The 18,453-nt window shown below is 43.6% G+C and overlaps 2 protein-coding genes across 5 annotated transcripts in view; one reads left to right on the top strand and one right to left on the bottom strand.

The window, feature by feature from the left end:
- LOC105184995 (leucine-rich repeat-containing protein let-4) overlaps positions 1 to 18,453 on the top strand; it is a 102,914-nt gene that overhangs the window by 47,717 nt on the left and 36,744 nt on the right. Inside the window, exon 2 of one of the 3 annotated variants that reach the window (XM_019842236.2) lies at positions 12,591 to 12,658. The exons of the other annotated variants lie outside the window; for them this stretch is intronic. The gene's annotated coding sequence lies outside the window, so the exon portion shown is untranslated. The remainder of the gene's footprint in view (positions 1 to 12,590; positions 12,659 to 18,453) is intronic. 3 annotated transcript variants of the gene reach the window in all.
- LOC109504006 (uncharacterized) lies at positions 3,329 to 4,521 on the bottom strand. 2 transcript variants are annotated; one of them, XM_025302046.1, is made up of 3 exons: positions 3,837 to 4,521; positions 3,567 to 3,672; positions 3,329 to 3,451 (listed from the first exon to the last, which is right to left on the bottom strand). In XM_025302046.1, the coding sequence occupies exons 1-3, from the start codon at positions 3,993 to 3,995 to the stop codon at positions 3,405 to 3,407; spliced, it is 312 nt and encodes a 103-aa protein (XP_025157831.1). In that variant the 5' UTR covers positions 3,996 to 4,521; the 3' UTR covers positions 3,329 to 3,404. The 2 variants fall into 2 exon arrangements, with proteins under 2 accessions (XP_025157831.1, XP_019697796.1); XM_019842237.2 differs by having other exon boundaries at positions 3,329 to 3,672.

Below are 18,453 nucleotides of genomic sequence, written 5' to 3'. Positions count from 1 at the left end.
TCCGCACAAACCACGCTTCGTAAAACCCGGTCTGACGCACCGGCGCTATTAACACCCGCTAAACGTCACGGAAGAGAGCAGAATGCACGACCGTGCGCGCGGAGCCATTCGCGGTACGACCTGTTATAATTTCGTGTCGTTGCTTCGTCCATCGTCAAAAAGCGCGTCCCGTTTATATGCCTCCAATTGCGCTTCGTGATTCGAGGATTTAGAGATTTATGGCAAAAGGACGGGGAACACGTGCGAAAATCCTACGAGTTTTTCGGCCGATATCACACGGCCGGCGCACGGAGAGAGGCTGTACGCTCGAACTGTTTCACGTTCGTTTACCAATTTCGCGTGTTTCGCGCGGCTGACGAGATCGTCGCGGACGCATCAAAAGCTTGCGAATCCTCGAATACCCGAATCCTGCGGAATTTGATTTCGCCGTAAACTACGCGAGATGTATACTAACGCGCATGATAGCCGAATATTTTCCGCGCGACGCGCGCGCGCGCGGCCAGGACGCGTATCCGGAAAATTACGTCAAGTAAGTTTCGCGGCCGAAAATGACGCGAACGCGCGCGCATGCCGCTGCGCCAATTTTCGTCCTTGCGGCTTGCTATACATGCAAATTGAACTCGCCAATTTCTGTAACTTCATCTTACGTGCGGATGAAATATGCTTGTTAACTGAGACTTGAACTTAGCTTTTCCCACCACGCCGCCCCCACCCTGGCAGATTGTATTCAATTATATTCAATTAAAACTTCAGCGCGGAAGTTCCTGTCGCGCTAAGAGAGGTAGTCGTCAAGTAACGCGTTTTCTTCGCGAGAACTCCGGCTTGTAATTACAAGCACCAAGCCTGATAAATATGCGGACCAGAGGTGCCGTATATATATATATATATATCTCTCCTATATGCGCATCGTTTAAACGATTCCCAAAGCTGCCTTTCTCCTCGGCTACGTGAACCTCCTCCTCCGTGAACGAGAACGCGAATTCCTCTTCAATATTTGCTAATGTTTCCTACCGTGAACGCGCTTCTCTCATTCTCCTCGCTATTCCGTTCTTCCCGGCAAAGAAAAACGCGAAGAATTCTCTCGTATGAAGATGTGAATTAAATTGCAGTATTATTCTTCTCTTTTCCTCTCCTTAGCATCACACAGCACTTTTCTCTTTCTTAGCTGACGTCAATTCTGCCGTACGCGCATCAACTTCTATGTTCTAAACCGTAAACGTTAATCGGCTGGACGTGTAGTTGCTGTAACGAGTACACGTCTCACCCCTCCCTCCGGGAGTGTGCAGAGCATCAACGGCAACCGCAGCACTATCAAACAAAAACGTTCCTTCGTGCGAAACGAATTAATCCCGTTTTTCAGGCAAGACTACATTTCTGGTCGGTATGAAAGAAATGCGTTTGGGCAAATCGAATAATGATTGTCAAAATAAAAGGAGGTACTTCACTCTCTACCGTATTTTCTGCTTTGTACGTAATTATCTGAGCATGAAGAGATTGCTAGGGCGTTTTTATAATATTTGTTCCGTTGGAACGTCCGACCTACCCGTCGTAGCTTCGAAAACGATGAATTATAAACACGCGAATTTTATTTTCATTCCGAGAGAACGATAAATTAAACGACACGCGAGTTTCATTTCAATTAGATATCACATAAGTGCACTATTAATTTTTAAATATATGTAAATTCGATATGTATATAGGTATAGGTAGTCATATAATATATGAGGTGTCATAATATTTCTTATAATTAAAAATATGATTAAAAATAATATTCCTTATAACTAAAAATATACAGGATATTTTAAAATTGTCAAAATTCTATTCAGAGTTTTACATGGCATGGTATAGGAACCGCCTAGACTCTGGTCGTTGAAAATCGATGCGATTTACTATTGTGCATGCACTATGTGAAATTACACTCTGCGAGTGTTGAGATTCAACGCTCACCAGTTCACGATGAAACCCAGCGACGTCCAGCGAAGTCCATCGACGAACTCCCCGGTGCATTCCAAACTGCACATCGTCCTCCATGGTCCCATATTGGTCGTCGCTTTATATCACTGCACTCGCGACGCGATTGATATTTATATCTTTAACGACATTTCACGAGTATTTCGATGACGTTTACGTACGTTTGATTTATCTCGGGACGAAATTTACTGGTTTGCTTCAAAAATTCGCTTAATAAATGTTAGTCAGGATATCCTGCCAGATCCTGCCATTTCGTGAACATACTCGCGGTCAGTAGTTGATTTCGTTACTTACAATCTCAAAGTATATTCGCGTCCAGCGACTCGCGTAAAACCGATCACTAATTCACGTTGAAAACCGATCGCGGTGAAATCGCTCAATACTGTGTCCGAACAACGTAATTGAAGGTGGCGTGAAGATCTCACGCACGATGGCTTTGCAATAGCCATCAAAGAAGTCGGCTTAAGGAAGCTAGCTTAGGGAAGATTACTCCCCAACACTAGCAAAATATATGCTCCGCAATACTTCGCGGAGGTTTACCTCGCACTACTTTAGCGAAGTCTATCGTAGTTTCGTAAATATATTGTATTTTATCGAAATATCGTGATACACGCGTAAAACGATTTCGCGAAGTAAATATAAACGTAGACAATCGAAACTAAATATTGCAGTAAATTTGATTTACTTTGAAATGGAAATTATGAAAATTCGATTAATTGAAGACTCAAAACAAAAAGTTCGCGTTTAAATAAACATTTATCGCGGTATAACTAATTTCATCTTTTAAAGTACTCGCGGTAAAATACTGGCGGTGTAAATAAATAGATCTTGTTGTTTCGATAATATACACTCGCGACTTGCGAACCATGAGATCAAATTGGTCACCGATTTATCATCGCAACTTATTTCTGTCAAATTTTAATGAATTGTCTTTATGAGACTTTTCTATAATAATAACGCGAATGAACGTACAAAGACTCTAAAAACTTTATGTTCGCGACGATTACTAAACCATTAATGCGAGAAAAATAATAGCGTGTTTTGTAGATGATAGCGCAATTCTGATGCGCATAATAGTGAAAGTATGTTTTACAAAGTGACACACGTGCACTGAGAAAAAGTGTCTGTATTCGTGGCCATAATCGCATAATAAAATAATTATAATCAGGAAAACAATAAATGCTCTATTGTAATGTGTGTAATAATAATTTTATATACATACATACTATTATTGCTAATTTTGGTTAATATTACAAGAAGATATATTGACGTCCAAAATATGATTATAATTTCAGAAAAAATATTTCTCTCAGTGTATATGTGCAAAAATAAAATATGTAGAAATCTACAAGCAAATCGCATCAATTTCAACGAATTTTATAAATATCTGTCTTAAATTCTCCATCACCTTTGAAAAAACCCATTCTTTTGACTCACCGAAACACCGCAAGACAGGGCCAGCCACGTTCTGCTTTCGATTCTTTAACAAAAAGATACAACATTGTTGATTACATTAAAGAGTTTTGATTACAATTATGTCGCAACTTTTAACCGCCAAGTATTGATTAGAATGTAAGAATCTATACTGTGTTTACCTTCGAGCCGACCCTGCACGGCCCGAACCGGATCCTCCGGTTCTGCATGCACAAAAAATCCCGCACCTTCCAGGAATTCATCGCGTGACCATCGTTTCCGTTGAATCTGAAACAAAAAAGAATTTGCTGGTTGAACGATATGAAAAAAATGTAAACATATCAAGACGAAAAAAGGGAAGGTTATTCAATATTGTATATTTCTATTTTAAACTAACAAAAATTTTAACCGCCAAGTATTAATAAGAATATAGGAATCTATATTGTATTTACCTTCAAGCCGATCCTGCATGGCCCGAACCGGATCCTCCGGTTCTGCATGCACCGACGAAAATCCGGCACCTCCCAGAAGTCCATCGCGTGGCCATCGTTTCCGCTGAATCTGAAACAAAAAGAATTTGCTGGTTGAGCGATATGACAAAATGTGAACATATTAAGACAAAAAAAGAGAAAGCTCAATATTGGATTTCTCTTTTAAGCCAATAAAGATAGAAAATAATAATCACTGTCAGAGTTCTACAGATGGATAATTAGTGCACAAGATGATCTTAACACGATGATCGCACGAATGAATCAACTTGACGCGTTTCACATACGTTTCGATCGACACGGAAGATTCGAGAATCACGCGCGACGTATTCTGTCCAAGTCTTACGAGTGCGTCAAGGACTATTATGACCGTCCGTTTCGTATATACGTGAGTATTGTTTTTGGTCGCGAAATCACGGGAGACCTTCCGGCGACACGACATTTCCCCATCCGTTTATGGCCACGTTAAAGACTGTTATGGCCACTCGACAGCTTCGTCAACATATATATTGTTTTCCGTCGCGGAGTCACGTGACTCTCAGACGGTGCTCGGAAGCAGGCGTTACATTATATGTTCATAAAATTTAACGTTCTCCGTATCGTAATATTAACATTATACATAACTTTATACTATTTAATTTAATTTAATTCTCTTTTGACATTCAAAAATCATTGAAATACATGAATTTTCCGCGATTATAACCGCTCGTGCTCGAAATAAACGACTCCCATCGAGACCGAGACAGTTCCGCCATTGCGGAAAACAGGCAACAATGGAAACGTTTTTTTCAAAGACATGTTATAATAATGAAATTTCACATAATATACAAGCACACTGAATATTATACCATGCGAGAGACATTTACGTATGGCGCAATATAAATTCATATCATTAACATCCTTTAATTCACGTTCAATTGATATTTTATACATTATTCATCTCTTGCATGTATATGATCGTTCTATGTGCGCAAATGAAATTTTATTTCGAAAATATCGCAAATAAAACACGTCATTACTATCGCCATTAACCTCGTTACCTTTCTTCCGACATTAAATAGATATTTTCACGGAGCACAGCTGCTCCATTCACGTGACGGACGAGACGTATTTGTTGAAAACTAGGCAATACGTTTTCACGTTCTTGTTCCAATCCGATTTATCTGTCTCACAGTCTCTTATAAATTCTTGGGCTCCCGCGGGGATCCGAAATTGCGAAAACCTACATCCCCACTGCATCGTACCTCCCCGATGTTCGCCAAAATCGCATTACTTCACGTCGCCTGTGTGATTTTCCCGACTGGCGGAAACCCGGAAGATCTACTACTACATTCACGCGCACATATATACTCGTGTAACGCGTAGCTTGTGAGTTACCGTGTAATGTAGCTGCCTTTTCCGACTACGATTAAACATTCAAGCACATGAGACACGTCGAAAAAAAAAAAACAAATAACAAAAATATAACAAAAAAACAAAAATGGATCGCGATAGAAAATAAAGCGATTTAAAATTTGTTTTTATGTAGCGCGCAATTTGCACAATTCAACATATTACGCAGTAAACATCATCCTCCCAATGCTCTTTTTTCCGTACGGGTGAAACGCCTTTCTTTTCTGCGGAGGGAGAAAATTTATACGAGACTGAAACATGCGGTTCCACATTTGTTTCTCCATTTTTTTCTAGAGTGACATTTGAGCAAAAATGAGAAAGGAAAAGTACGGAAGATGCTAAAGCTGGAAAGAAGCTGTGTGTGCAAAAATCCCAAGCTCTACTGTCGGTGAAAATAAAAAAATAAGAAATGTTCAAGTTTAATCTAATTATTTTCACGCCTCTCTCTCTCTCTCTCTCTCTCTCTCTCTCTCTCTCTCTCTCTATCTATCTATCTCTAGATATATACTCTCTCTAGATATATACGCATGCAAAATATAAAAGCGACACGCGTTGTAAAATTACCTTTTCCCGTGGTCGCTATTTGATATATTTCAAGAGGAACGCAGATGCGCGGGCAATTTGTGAGAAAGTCGCATGAGCGAGAAGGATCCAAGCCCCAGATTGTTAGTCGGCGCGCACTCGTCTAACGTCGTTTTCGCCCGAAATATCAAGGTACATCGATATCGTGATCGCAGCGCGTCGATAGCTCGTCACACCCACGTCATATTACACGGTCTTCTTGATATGCTGTCCGCCAGCACCGATACCCTCACCTGACCAGACGGCGCGTGTTAGTGACCTCAGAATGAAATTCTCTGATGGATCCGAAACCGCTAGAGAATATATAGCCGCGTCATCTCGCCGCAGCTATGCATCCCCAAGGAATAGACGTCACCACGTCCCGTCGAAAATCATTCATGTTCACCGCGATAGATTTATAATCGTATCACGAATTTTCTTGATTACTGCTAGCGAGTTACAGTATCGCCGAAAATTATGCGGACTTGACGCGAGCGACGCGACGGTTCCCCCCGTCTCCATCGTCACGTCGAAGGAACTTTATCGCATCCTTCCTTGATATCCGTGAAAAGACTTTTCTCCGCGTAATCCGTGACGGCGGAGCCAACTTATCTTGCATTCTCGCGCGCGGCTTGGCTTTTAAAGCGCGAAATTAAATAAAGTTGCTAAGACCAATCGCTTCCGCGGTTTTCCGCAACTTTTTCGCGGCGATTGAAATCCGCGAGATAACTTGCGCTGCCGAGCCACGAGCGCGCCAGCCATTTTGCATTAACAGGCTTTGGAATTATCGAATTATTCAAGATTTTTATGCGAAGCAGAGACAGAACGCGCATTTTGTGTATGCTGTCCGCGATGCTGGCCATCATTATCAACGTCGCTTATTCCGACATTCTTTTTTTCTTGTGCACACACATACACGCGCAACTGATGGTATGCAATTAAGTGGTATTCTATGATATACATTTAACGCGCCAGACTTTTTCAATAAAAGATAACTGATGAAAATAGAATAATGGAGATGAGATAATTCTCCTCTAACTTTTCATTGTAGGAACTTAAATATCATATCTTTAACAAAAGGTTGATGAAAGACTACCTTTAACCAAGATATATATTTTACCAAAAAGTAAAATGTTCTTTTCATAGACTTTTATCAATCCGGACAGGCAAAAAAACCACCGAGATATTTCTCCGAAATTCTCGTAAATTTCGACGAATCAAATGGCGAGTATGTGTTCTACCTCCAAAATCGATCAGAAACAATCTCGTTATCGTTATGTTATCATGTCGGTTGCGCTTCAGCTTTTGACGCGCATTTCGCTCGAGAGTCGCCAGAGAAAGAGAAAGGGGAAGAGACCGCTCCCATTAAAATAAAAAATGTTATATTCTTTGCGATTCCATTTGCCTCATTTTTTAATTTTATTCTCTCAGATCAGAATTAAAATCACGCTTTTGTGGAGATTTACGTTCAGTCTCTCAAGAGACAAATAAATTGTCCGACGAGAAACGAACGATGTAACGATCGCTTTCTCATCGGAAGCGCAGTAGCATCAGCTTTCAAATGCAATTTGTCTCGCGTCCTTGCGACTTCTCAGTCGGGAACTGAAACCCGTCGACAATGTTGCATGCTGCTCCTTTATTTCAGTCGAGCGCGCAGCCTCCGAAGGAGAGCGCGAAAACCACGAGCGTTCGCGCTCGTCAGCGGCAGCGGAAAGCCGCAGGCTGCCTTTAAAGATCTCCAAACTTTCGAGCGTCCGTGTCTCGAGGAGAAATCAATGTACGAGTGTGAAACGAATGCCATTCTTCACGGCTTCGCGCACGATTACATTCGCCGCGTATGCTTTTGTTATTATGCGTGTTCACCTGCACGATTGCGACATGTGATATATGCGATGCAGATGGACGTGTCAGAATAGATTTGGACAAGGAAGCGGAAAGCGTGTGCTGCACATTTTTACCATGTCGAGTGTACAAAAAGTTCTGTGCGCTCAAAGAATTGCGTGTAAAGACTTCTGTGCGATTTGCGTGCGCGTGATTTTAAGACTTGGATTTGACATTACGCAATAAGCATTCCAACAGCGCGCAGCACATAAGCATCATATAAGAAATGTATTATCAAGCTGCACGCCCCAATTAGTGATCGAGCCTCATTGTGAAAATAAATTAATAAGTTAATGGTATACATGTTAAACTAAATATACAAATTGATCTTCTTGTGGAATTTGGACTTTTCGGCTTTTAACCGCGTAATATTTCTTTTAATTTGTGAAAAGCTTCTAATTTATTTATATTCTCATATATGTCATATTTAATGGCAGTTTAGTTTCGAAGAAGTTAAAGAATAACTGCAGATATCTAAAAATTTGATATTAACTGTCAACTTCTAAAGTGTCGGCGAATAACTGTTCGGAACGTCACCATCAGCAGCCCGCTTCTAATTACGATATTCCAGCATTAATCAAGGCTTTCGATTTTACCCGAAACTCATAACCGGTAATATATAAAATATGTAAAATCCAAAGTAAAAGCACACATCTATAATAAATACAGAACCGTATTGTCCGATTTGCTAAGAAAAACCGACGCGATTGTCGCAAATTGACACTGTCACTAATTGGGCCGTGCTGCCTTAGCTGACGTGCTGCGAATAATAGATGAGCAATTCGCCTCTATTAATATTGGCTTCGGGTCATGACCCGGCTGGTAGCCAATAATCTCCAACCGGTCATAATGTCAGGCCGGTGCCGGTCGGCAGTATCGGACCGACGTCGGGAATCTGGTTCATAGTAATGCCCCTAACAGGGTCGATCGTAAAAGCATGCATCACGCGGGTATGAGCTTTTACATGCGCGCGACCGAAACGAGCGGACTCGCGCGCGACTGCCGCTCCGGGCTGGCGGATCGCACGTAGCGAAGAAGAAACTCAGGGCTGACCCAGCTCCGTAAAGCTGACTCCCTCGGATACGACCGCTGTTTCAGCGGGCACGTTTTTCCATCGCTACGTGACGGCGCTGCCGAGCTCGAGAGCGCGAAGGACGAACGTGGCTGTGGGGCCAAAGGTTATAGTGCTACAGGTGTGCCGTACATAGCGGCGTTTCGGTACAACGCTTCGTGACGCGCTGCCACGTCTCGTCCCGCCCTGTCGTGCCGATGTAGGTCTAATTATTACGGATTACTGGCAGGATCCTGAGCTATCGAACTCCCCTGTACGCTTTCCTTCTCCCTGAAGCAACCGGCTTTGACGACGATCTCTGGATTCGAGATCTCGCGCGAGCGGGGGTGATTTCACGCACCGCGTGTTTGTACCGTTACGTGTCCATCGAAGCGCATTAATCGTTTGTTTGCCCTGTCGCGTAATGAGTGTGTGCTTCCTGCGCGCGTTTGCGGCGGCGGTAATGTATTTACAGACGAACGTGAATATCGCGCGCCGTCGGCGATTAATATCAAAAAGAATCGCTCGCGGTCCGAGTCGACGATGCGGCTGCGAGCTCTTTGTGATGCAAGCAATCTTGCGATGTATTTACATTTGCGGGATATAAAAACGCGTCGATTGAAGCATCGTCGGGCTTTCTCGCGTTCGCAGCGAGAAGTTCTGCGAAACGTCCACCATCGTTTTTATTCGCGCCGCTATTGTACGCAACGAGTAATGTCGGGCAATAATTTTACACGCCGCGGTACAGCACGGAGGCTGCATTTAACGTAACCGTTCGTGAGATTTATCGCGCGCCGCGGCCTCGGCTTTCTTGCTCTCGCTCGCGGTATTCGCATGCAGCATTCACGTGCTCGCGGCAATTAGAGCGTAAGGGCGTAACAGGCTACTCGTGAGTACTTTTATCTCCGAGAGCACGCGTCCGTGATCCCTCTCTCTCTCTTGGGAGAGCGAGAAAAAGAGAGAACGCGTATTGTTTATTCATAAATTCTCCCGAGAAAAATAATAACTATATTTCGCCGGAGAAGTGGCACGAGACCGAATCGGATTTGCCTATTCACGAAACTTCAAAGGTGAAATCAATCGGTGAGCCGCACCGTTCTCCAGACCCTCTCGCAGATTCTTCCCTTTGATCCCGGTGTTCCCGACGTGGAAAGTAGGTCACGTGGGTAAAGGCTCTGCGTTTTTACCGCGCACGGTGTACCTTGGTGCACGAATAATTAGTATCGCGGCGTTTAGCGCGCAGAACGTGACGAGAACACCACTTTCGGAACGACGGTCGAAATTGTTGGTTCCGCATTAACTCTGCACAAACACCGTTCACATTTGATAAGTATATGTAAAATTTCCAAATATAATGAAGGAGCGACGGAATTTACAGGTTTTATCCTCTTTTTCTCCTTCATCTCCAGATCTTGACACCTCGAGTGTTATCGATCTCTCAAGTTCGACGAAGAATTCGCAGGTTTTCTTATGTAGAATAAAAATCCCGACTTGACGAGGTTTCACTGCGCTGTCGTGCGAATGGCGCTAAAATATAAACATGCCAAATAGGAGATGACAGTTGCTTTTAATCACTCTGCTACCCGCAATCGCAGATGTAAAGCGTAAATCGTGTCTGAATAATACGCCTGTTTTGATCGCTCACCGAGAACAAATGCATTTCAATTACGGCGATATTCGTAACTTTAAATGCAAAACACGCGCAAACACACGTGTTTCCAATGTATAATACTTTTACCCGGATGACAAATTGGAAATTAAACGAATTTATTCAAAGCGCTTGCTTCTCTCTCCACCGGACGACAGTGGAAATGTTTACAACGTATAATATTCATCACAAAGTAAGTTTGCATCCATGAACGGAGAAGATACGGATGTATAAAATACATAGTAAAGCAATGTTTGCGCTTGAGAAAATGTGTAATGCATAAGAAAATTCATTCTCACGAGAGAAAAGGAGACAGACGGAGGGAGAGAGGAGGAGAAACACGCACAACCACCGCGCAACCGATGGAAATTCTTTGTGCGACACGAGAACGTCCCGTCTCGCAAGATTGTATTGTAGAGCGAGCAACACCACCCGTGCGAAACAATTCGGCGTAAGACGCCGCTACGTCGAGCAGAAATAAGGCATCTGCGCGTTCGCGCTTAACGATCCCGTTTGATATAACGATGGTTTCTTCGCTTTTGACGACAGATTTAAGATCCGTGTACGAATTACAGAGGCGCGGTGCTTTCAAAGCGAACGGCAGTTTACGGCGAAGCCGAGCGTACTCGGAAAGCACAGCCGGCAAACCAAGATCGCTCTTAATATAAACGCCGCTGTGTGTTTGCCGGCTGCTCATTAAGATTTGTACATCCACCTGTGCCTCGCGTGCTCTCTCTCTCTCTCTCTCTCTCTCTCTCTCTCTCTCTCCCCCTCTCTCTCCCTCTCTCTCTCCCTCTCTCTCTCCCTCTCCCTCTCTCTCTCTCTCTCTCTCTCTCTTTTCGTCATTATATGAAATATTTTCAATTCATCGTGAGGTTCCTAACGACGGCGCAGCTTTTGAATTAGACTTTCTTCGAGAGCCCGACAGATTCCTTTGCGGAGAAATGAGCTTAAAGCGGAACATTCGCGCGTGTTTCTTATCCTTTTGCGCGAGTATTGTCGCGCTTACGTTGTATTGTGCATATTCTTCTGTAACGAGTTTTCCATTTCTCTCTCAGGGCGTAATGCTCGAGAAATCCCAACGACACGATTCGCGCGTCTTCTCTCGAATTTATGTTACTTTCCGAAAATGTGAAATACAATCAAAATGAAACGCGTCAATATTCAAACAATTGAAGGAATTTTATTTACTAAAAATTTTGAGATACATGATTTTTTTCTCTAAAAGACTTTCCGATGAATTCGGTTCGTCAGTGATTGAAATAATTCATTATACGCTTTTTAGCCGTAACTTGATAGAAAGCCGAGCTGATGCAAAAGATTTGCAATTTTTAATATATCAAACAATTTTCACGGTTGTAAATGGAACATTAAACGTTCTATGTGTTACGAGAACGACTCTAAATTCGGTAGATTATATCTTTGTAATACTATCCGCTACACACATTACATTGTCCCGTATAATTTTCCCGTTTCGCGAAACTGCATTCTCCATTGTACGGCGTCGTGCCGTACAATGGATTTATATCTCACGACATTGTAAATGTGTGAGTGCGAGCCGTGTGTCCGTTGAGTCTTGTCAATAATCATCAGTTGTTTGTCGGAGCAAACCTCAGCAGCAATTAGCTGCTGTAATGTTCCGGTAATGTTTAATTGAAATTAGACGTAACATTTGCCCCCCGAAACATCTCAAAATCTCCGCGCTGTTGCATTTACGCTCAGATTGGCAACAACTGCTTGGTCATGCTCTGGCGAACGGTCAACAATAAGTACAGTTCTCTAGGCTACGGACGATGAGTGCGTCTCGGTGGTGCAAATTCGATAATTGCAACTTTCGACATTTGTAATTGTAATTTCGAGGACTAGCATGACGAGTGATAAACATTTTAATAGACCGAGTAGACACTGCGACGATCACGGTAAATTAAACGTCAACATAAATTACTCGGATTTCTTCTTCTCGGCGTATAATCACATGAAAATATTGTTCCATCCCTTAGATAACTGTTTCATAATATTTCTTCGGCTGTTTGTTTCCAGAAGCATTTTCGATCTTCGTGTATACACGCGCTCGAGTTCGTTCCGCGCGCTCCTCTTTACTGGGTATATTTTTAATTGACGCTTCAAAATGATGCGTATATTGTATTGCATATTCGTTCCATTTGTGCAATCTTTTTCATTGCAGGTACGTATCGCGCAGAATGTAAGCTCAATCGGCGGAATTCCATTAAACGAAACGTCCGTAACAATCTGGTGAGTAAATATTTCGCCACTGACTGAAAGTAATACGCAATCGTGAATTCAAACGAGGTAAACACATTGTCGTAGTCCGCTTTACATACATCTAAAAGCTTAAAAGTGACACACGAGAAGAGTAATCTGTTCGCAGTAAGTTGCGATTGTATGTCGCGCATTCGACTATATACGAATGTAAACTATATTTCGTCATATATACTTTAGCCAGGCAAAAAAACTAATTTTCTAACGGATTATACGAGTCAAATATTCGAGCAAGAGCTCCAATCGTCGTAATTTTACCAGTCCAATCGTTTATACGATATAAATATGTCTTCATCGTTTGGAACCGTCGATTATATCATTCCCATTCGATTTTCAACATCTCTCTGTTCCGGATCTGTCAAAAAACGAGATTTGTATTTTTCAAAATGCAAAATTTTTCGAATACGATTACCGTTATGACCGCGCGTGCATAACTCCACTTGATACAACAGATTTTCATCCAGCGCTCACACACGAGCAGTTTTGATTGCTCGGTGATTTCACAGTGATTAGCGAGCGGAAAATTTCCCTCGTTTCCAAAACGTTTGGCGAGTCCCGATTTTTTTCAATTATCGTGTATGGTCACCGAATCCCGTTTGCAACTGGCGTAATGCATCTCGCGTTTCACAAAAAAAAAAAATTGCGACTGGCGTGATAAAGAGCGCGGCTTTTACGAATCGTAAATTTTATTTGTCGTAACAAACGAGAGTTCACGAAATAATGAGCAAGGACACAAATAGAACGAGAGATCATGCCGGACACGGTACGCGTTAGATACGTCGCTGAGGTAAATAACCGCGGAGAAAAGGGCGGTACCTACGCGGCCGCAGTACGAGTTTTAATCTAACGCGGTATTGATGTGCCTTCACCGCTCGTAATAATTCAGACTCGACGAAGCGCAGGAGAAAAAACACCCCTTTCATTATGCACGCACGCGCTTTTTATTCTCATGACTATTCCCCTGCCTGTCGCCACCGTGAAGAATACGTTTTCAAAGATTGGCGAAACAAAACCGCTACGATGACAAGAAAGGCAAAGGTATCGGTCCGGCGAACTAGAAAATGAAATTCTCACGAGATAACCTAGTATGACGTCTCGCATGCATCCATTTCTTCAGCAGACGGACGCAGTTTTATAGTCGAGGTGTTTCAGAAGCACAGGGGACGCTGAATTGCAGAGCGAAATATACTCGGGCGACGGTACGGGAAGAAAAAAATCCGCGTGCAAGCACTGCCGGAAAATTGTTTTGGGAAAAAATTCCAGATAATAGAATTTTCCTGTGCCGTGAGAGCTATCATTAAATTTTAACTCGAACGCGCGCTCTATAAACATTTCGTGTGCAACGTACCGATATTGCGTGAGCCGGCGTCAATAAAGAAACCAAACATGGCGGAATTAATAAAGAGATATTACAGGCACTTTCACGACACACAATTAAATTTGGCGGGAACGCGATTTCGGCGGTTTACCATGTGGCGGTGTGTGTGTGTGTGTGCGTGTGTGTATTTATGGGTGTTAGACGAAAAAACACGAGAAAATTATTAGCGTCTAATTTATTTTACCATTGCGAGTCATCTGCCTTTGCATTACTCCGTGTCGTTCAGCGCACCAGATTTTTTGAGGTTCGCTTCACTCGTGATAATTTTAATTTATATGTAAATGTAATTTCGCGATTCTGCGCTGCTCTCCCGGAAGAAGTTATTCGCACCGGTGTGTTTCCGAGTTTAGAATTGCATTGACTCTTCAATCGTTATCTCATATGATATATCAAAGCAGAAAAAAAGGATACGCATATTTAATTCGGTGCAAACGCGCGAACTTGAAGTTGAATCGCAAAAATCATGGCCGAAATACGCCATGCATATTTTAGAAGCACCGGCAAGAACAAAATCTGTCAAAGGAACAACGGGCGCACTATTGCATGCATATACATGCGTATTAAGTCGCGGTGCAATCGCTGTTTACGCGAAGGATTTATGAGCGTAAATGCGCCTCTATTACTAGAGTTCTCTCTTATCCGCTCAGGAAAAAACAAAAATTTTAATTTCGTGCACGAACACCGAGAAGCTTTCTTTTCGCACGACAGAGCGTCGCACATATTGTAAAGGTATGGGGTAAAGTGAATTTCTTCCGCGGCTTGATAGTGAAATTTTCAAGCGAATTCGCGCGAACGATACTCGCCTTACAATTCTTTTGCTCTTCGTATGACTTTTACAATTATGATGCGTCCTTTAACGCGCCGTTCATATTTTTAATAAATTGTATTCCACAGAAATATCGTGCAACTGACACACGCACATATATTGGCGCAAAAAGCGCGAATGAGTCATCTGTTTATAAATTCGCGTTCGCTGCGAATATATATATATATATATATATATATATATATATATATATCAATAACGGATCTTCCGTCGTTCAAAGCGCGTAATGTGATTTTATGTTAAACGCCATGTTAATTAACGAACGCTAATCGAACTGGGAGGAATTGCCGTGGAACACCGGACACGTGAACTTTGATAGCGCGAATCAGGCGATATTATCATTCATGTAATGAATGAAATTCTGGGAACAATTAACTAGGGTGAATTCGTCGCGCTGTTGAACACATCACAGTCGCGGAAATTTTACTACAATTGCGTTTGTCCGCGCAGGGCTGTCAGAGTACGTTGCAACTCTCCGATTTCGCTCTTCCAAGCATACGCCAGAACTGACGGGGAATACATTCCGCGAAGTTGGAGGTTCGCGACAGAGTGGCTGTGTACGCGGCGAAATTAATGGATGAACGACGGGCTCCGTGAGCTACGCGAAGATCGGATTGCTGAAAGGAATCTATGCGCGCGGTGCGCGGTCTTTCGTGACGCCGCATTGTACGGCGCGCATTTGCATAGCCGATTCATTTGATGGTGCTCACAATCATGCTCCTGCAGAAATCGCCTGCGGAAATGACGCGCGGTGATATTCTTCGGCAAAAAGCTGCTTCTCTCCCGGCGGAACGGAAGAACGTATTTAGTCAATCACGGTCATTGTTTATATGCCCCACTTTCCTTGATTAACGGCGCTTTATTAATAGCACAACGACAACAACCACGATCGTCGTCGTCGTCGTCGTCGTCGTCGTTGTCGAGTCAAGTTTATTAATTTACTGCACGAGGTGTCCCATCGACCAGTCCGAGTTGAGTTCGCGTAAGCGCGCGCACGTCATCCGCGTTCTCGCATACACCGGCACTGCGTTTTTACAAGTTTTACAAGTTTTACAGGAACGATCGCGTTACGCGCCCTGGGACTGACGTTACGTGTTACATGTCGTTAATCACGCTGTAGGCGTGTCACAAAGTGCGCCCACGCGGAATCTTCGAGTTGCAGGAAGTGGAGCCTTCCGGGACACGCTGGGAAATCGCCGTAGTTCCCCGCAGAACAATACATCGCGAACAGTCAGAGCGATTTCTCCTCTGCGAAGAACTCGTCCACCAGAGCCAGAGAGATTCAAAGTTCTCGAATTATTCATCCAAAATTGCTAAGCGCGATTTTATGTCGCCGTCACTTCTCCCCCGGAGCGTATCAATCTACCGCGCGTCGCGCGTTCGGTCATCATCGAACGAACATACGATTCCATTAACAATAGGGAAGGAATTAACTACGCGCATCGAATTTGTTTATACGGACTGATTGGATTGAAATTTTAATACATGATTTGTGTTTCTCGCTCGGGCGTTGCGCGCGTCGTGTTCGCGGCCGCGCACCGAGTATCGCGTCGAATATTAAATTGACTGACGCGTACGGAGCCGTACGGATGCGTGACGCCTGCCCCGACGGTCTACACCTGTAATTAAGCCTTACGTGATTATTTAATGCCCAACGACGTTTAATTAAAGCGAATTTAATTGGCGTTTAATTAAAGCGAAAACTCTCACCGTTCTATTTTGTATCGGCGCAACTGAGCCGGATTAACGCGATGATTATACCTTTAGATTAATTCGGACGCGCATTCATAAAACGTATCGCACGCCGAATAAATCAGCTCGGCTCAGCTGTGCTTCGATTCGGCCGCGTACTCTCGCTTTCCTACGAAGTATCTTCCGTTTTCTTTCTTTCATTTCCCAGCTCGTGACAAGTTATATTTACCGCCGGCAGCAGCGAAGAAGCGAACAATTCTCGCGGGTATCGATGACATCTCGAGATCTGTCCGAGTGTTCCGTTGAAAACGATAACATCTGTGAGAAAAAGGAAGTCGAGATGCCGCCATGTCGGCGGGAGACGGTTGAATTTCGAGTGCAGCGTACACTCGCGATCGATGTTGCGCGCGCGCGCGCGCAAGAGAGAGAGACAGAGAGAGAGAGAGAGAGAGAGAGAGAGAGAGAGAGAGAGAGAGAGGGAGAGAGAGAGAGAGAGAGAGAGAGAGAGAGAGAGAGAGAGAGAGAGAGAGAGAGAGAGAGAGAGAGGCGCCTGGCTGAATTCTATTTGTCTTCCATCCGCTTAATAAGTTTTTCTCTCGTTCGAACAGTTTGCGTCCTCGAAGTAATATCGGCACGACGAGGTATCTTGAGATAATGTTTGTTCAATATGTGTCCGGGCAAAGCTCATTAACCGAGCGTATTAATGGTAGATTACTATGGTGCAGGTACAGAGTATGTCTGAGGGTACGATGCGCCAGTCAATTTTAGACTAATTAGGATATAGTACTAGTCTTACCGTCCCTCCGCGCGCTCACGGGCCGCCGATACACAGGCGGATTAATATCGAGCCAAGATGGTAACTTACGTAAATTATCGCGTTGTTGCGCGATCTTCGAGAATTTCCGACGGTTAAACGCGACTGTACAATAGTGCAACATGCGTGGAGAAATTTTGTTCGCGAATCGCGAACCCCGCGTCTCGAAAGGTCAAACACGTGTCTGCCACTTATCGTCACGAACCAAGCCAAAGTTTATTCGCAATGGCTACGATTAACGATGTGACAATCGCAATTTTTTGCAGATTGAGGGACCGCACGGAGACGAAGCGATGGCATGGCATGGATAAAATATAAATTCACTCCGCTTGTCGCGGAGTGATGCGACGACACAAAAGGAACCTCGGGAATAAATAAGTGAGCGGAGGCGAGGAGCGGCGAAATAAAAATGATGACATTCTGTAACAATGTTAGACTCGCGGAGCTGCGCGCGCGCGTGCGACGAGGTTCCTCAAGCGTACTGTCTATCTTGAAAAGTAAAAGGCCTGTAGCCCTCTTCCGAGTCGCACGTTTCACTGTGGAGGTACTTTCATCTTTCTCAATTTAGCGCAATATTTTAATTGGATCAAGTAACAGCACAAAGGGAGATAAATAATATTCGTGCACGGAAGCAAATGAATATAACGGCGGCGTTCAAAGGCGCACACAGTACGGCGTAATCGTACAATCCCCGGCCAGTCGACTTCATTACTAGAATACTTCCGCAGTACTAATGTCGGTTATCTCGTCCCCTCAAACGCGAAAGTTCGAAAGATTAATGTCTAAAACGGATATGCCGGCCTTCGTCGGCAACGATTACGGTGTCTCTTGCCGTCGCTGCTCCTCCTCGGCACGAGTTCTATCGAGTTCTGTTCTCGCGAGAGCGCTTTCCCGTCGACCAAACTTGTTCCTCGCGATATCGCGATATATCGGCCGTGGAAGCGGGTAAATAAAAGAGCCACGCCGGCAGAGAGCTCACGAGGGTATATCGCGTAGTGCTAGGTACACCGCGCATCTGAATGTCTATTTTTGTAGCTGGGTACACTACCGAGTTCCAA

This window comes from Harpegnathos saltator, unplaced genomic scaffold (assembly GCF_003227715.2).
Source record: "Harpegnathos saltator strain DR-91 unplaced genomic scaffold, Hsal_v8.6 scaffold467, whole genome shotgun sequence".
Lineage (NCBI taxonomy): Eukaryota > Metazoa > Arthropoda > Insecta > Hymenoptera > Formicidae > Harpegnathos > Harpegnathos saltator.
This window is presented reverse-complemented; position numbering and strand designations above follow the sequence as displayed.

Coding starts and splice junctions, on each gene's coding strand:
- LOC109504006 (XM_019842237.2), bottom strand. CDS start 3,995: ATGTTCACATTTTGTCATATCGCTCAACCAGCAAATTCTTTTTGTTTC. Junction 3,673..3,836: donor CATGCAGGATCGGCTTGAAG/GTAAATACAATA, acceptor TTTTTGTTTCAG/ATTCAACGGAAACGATGGTC.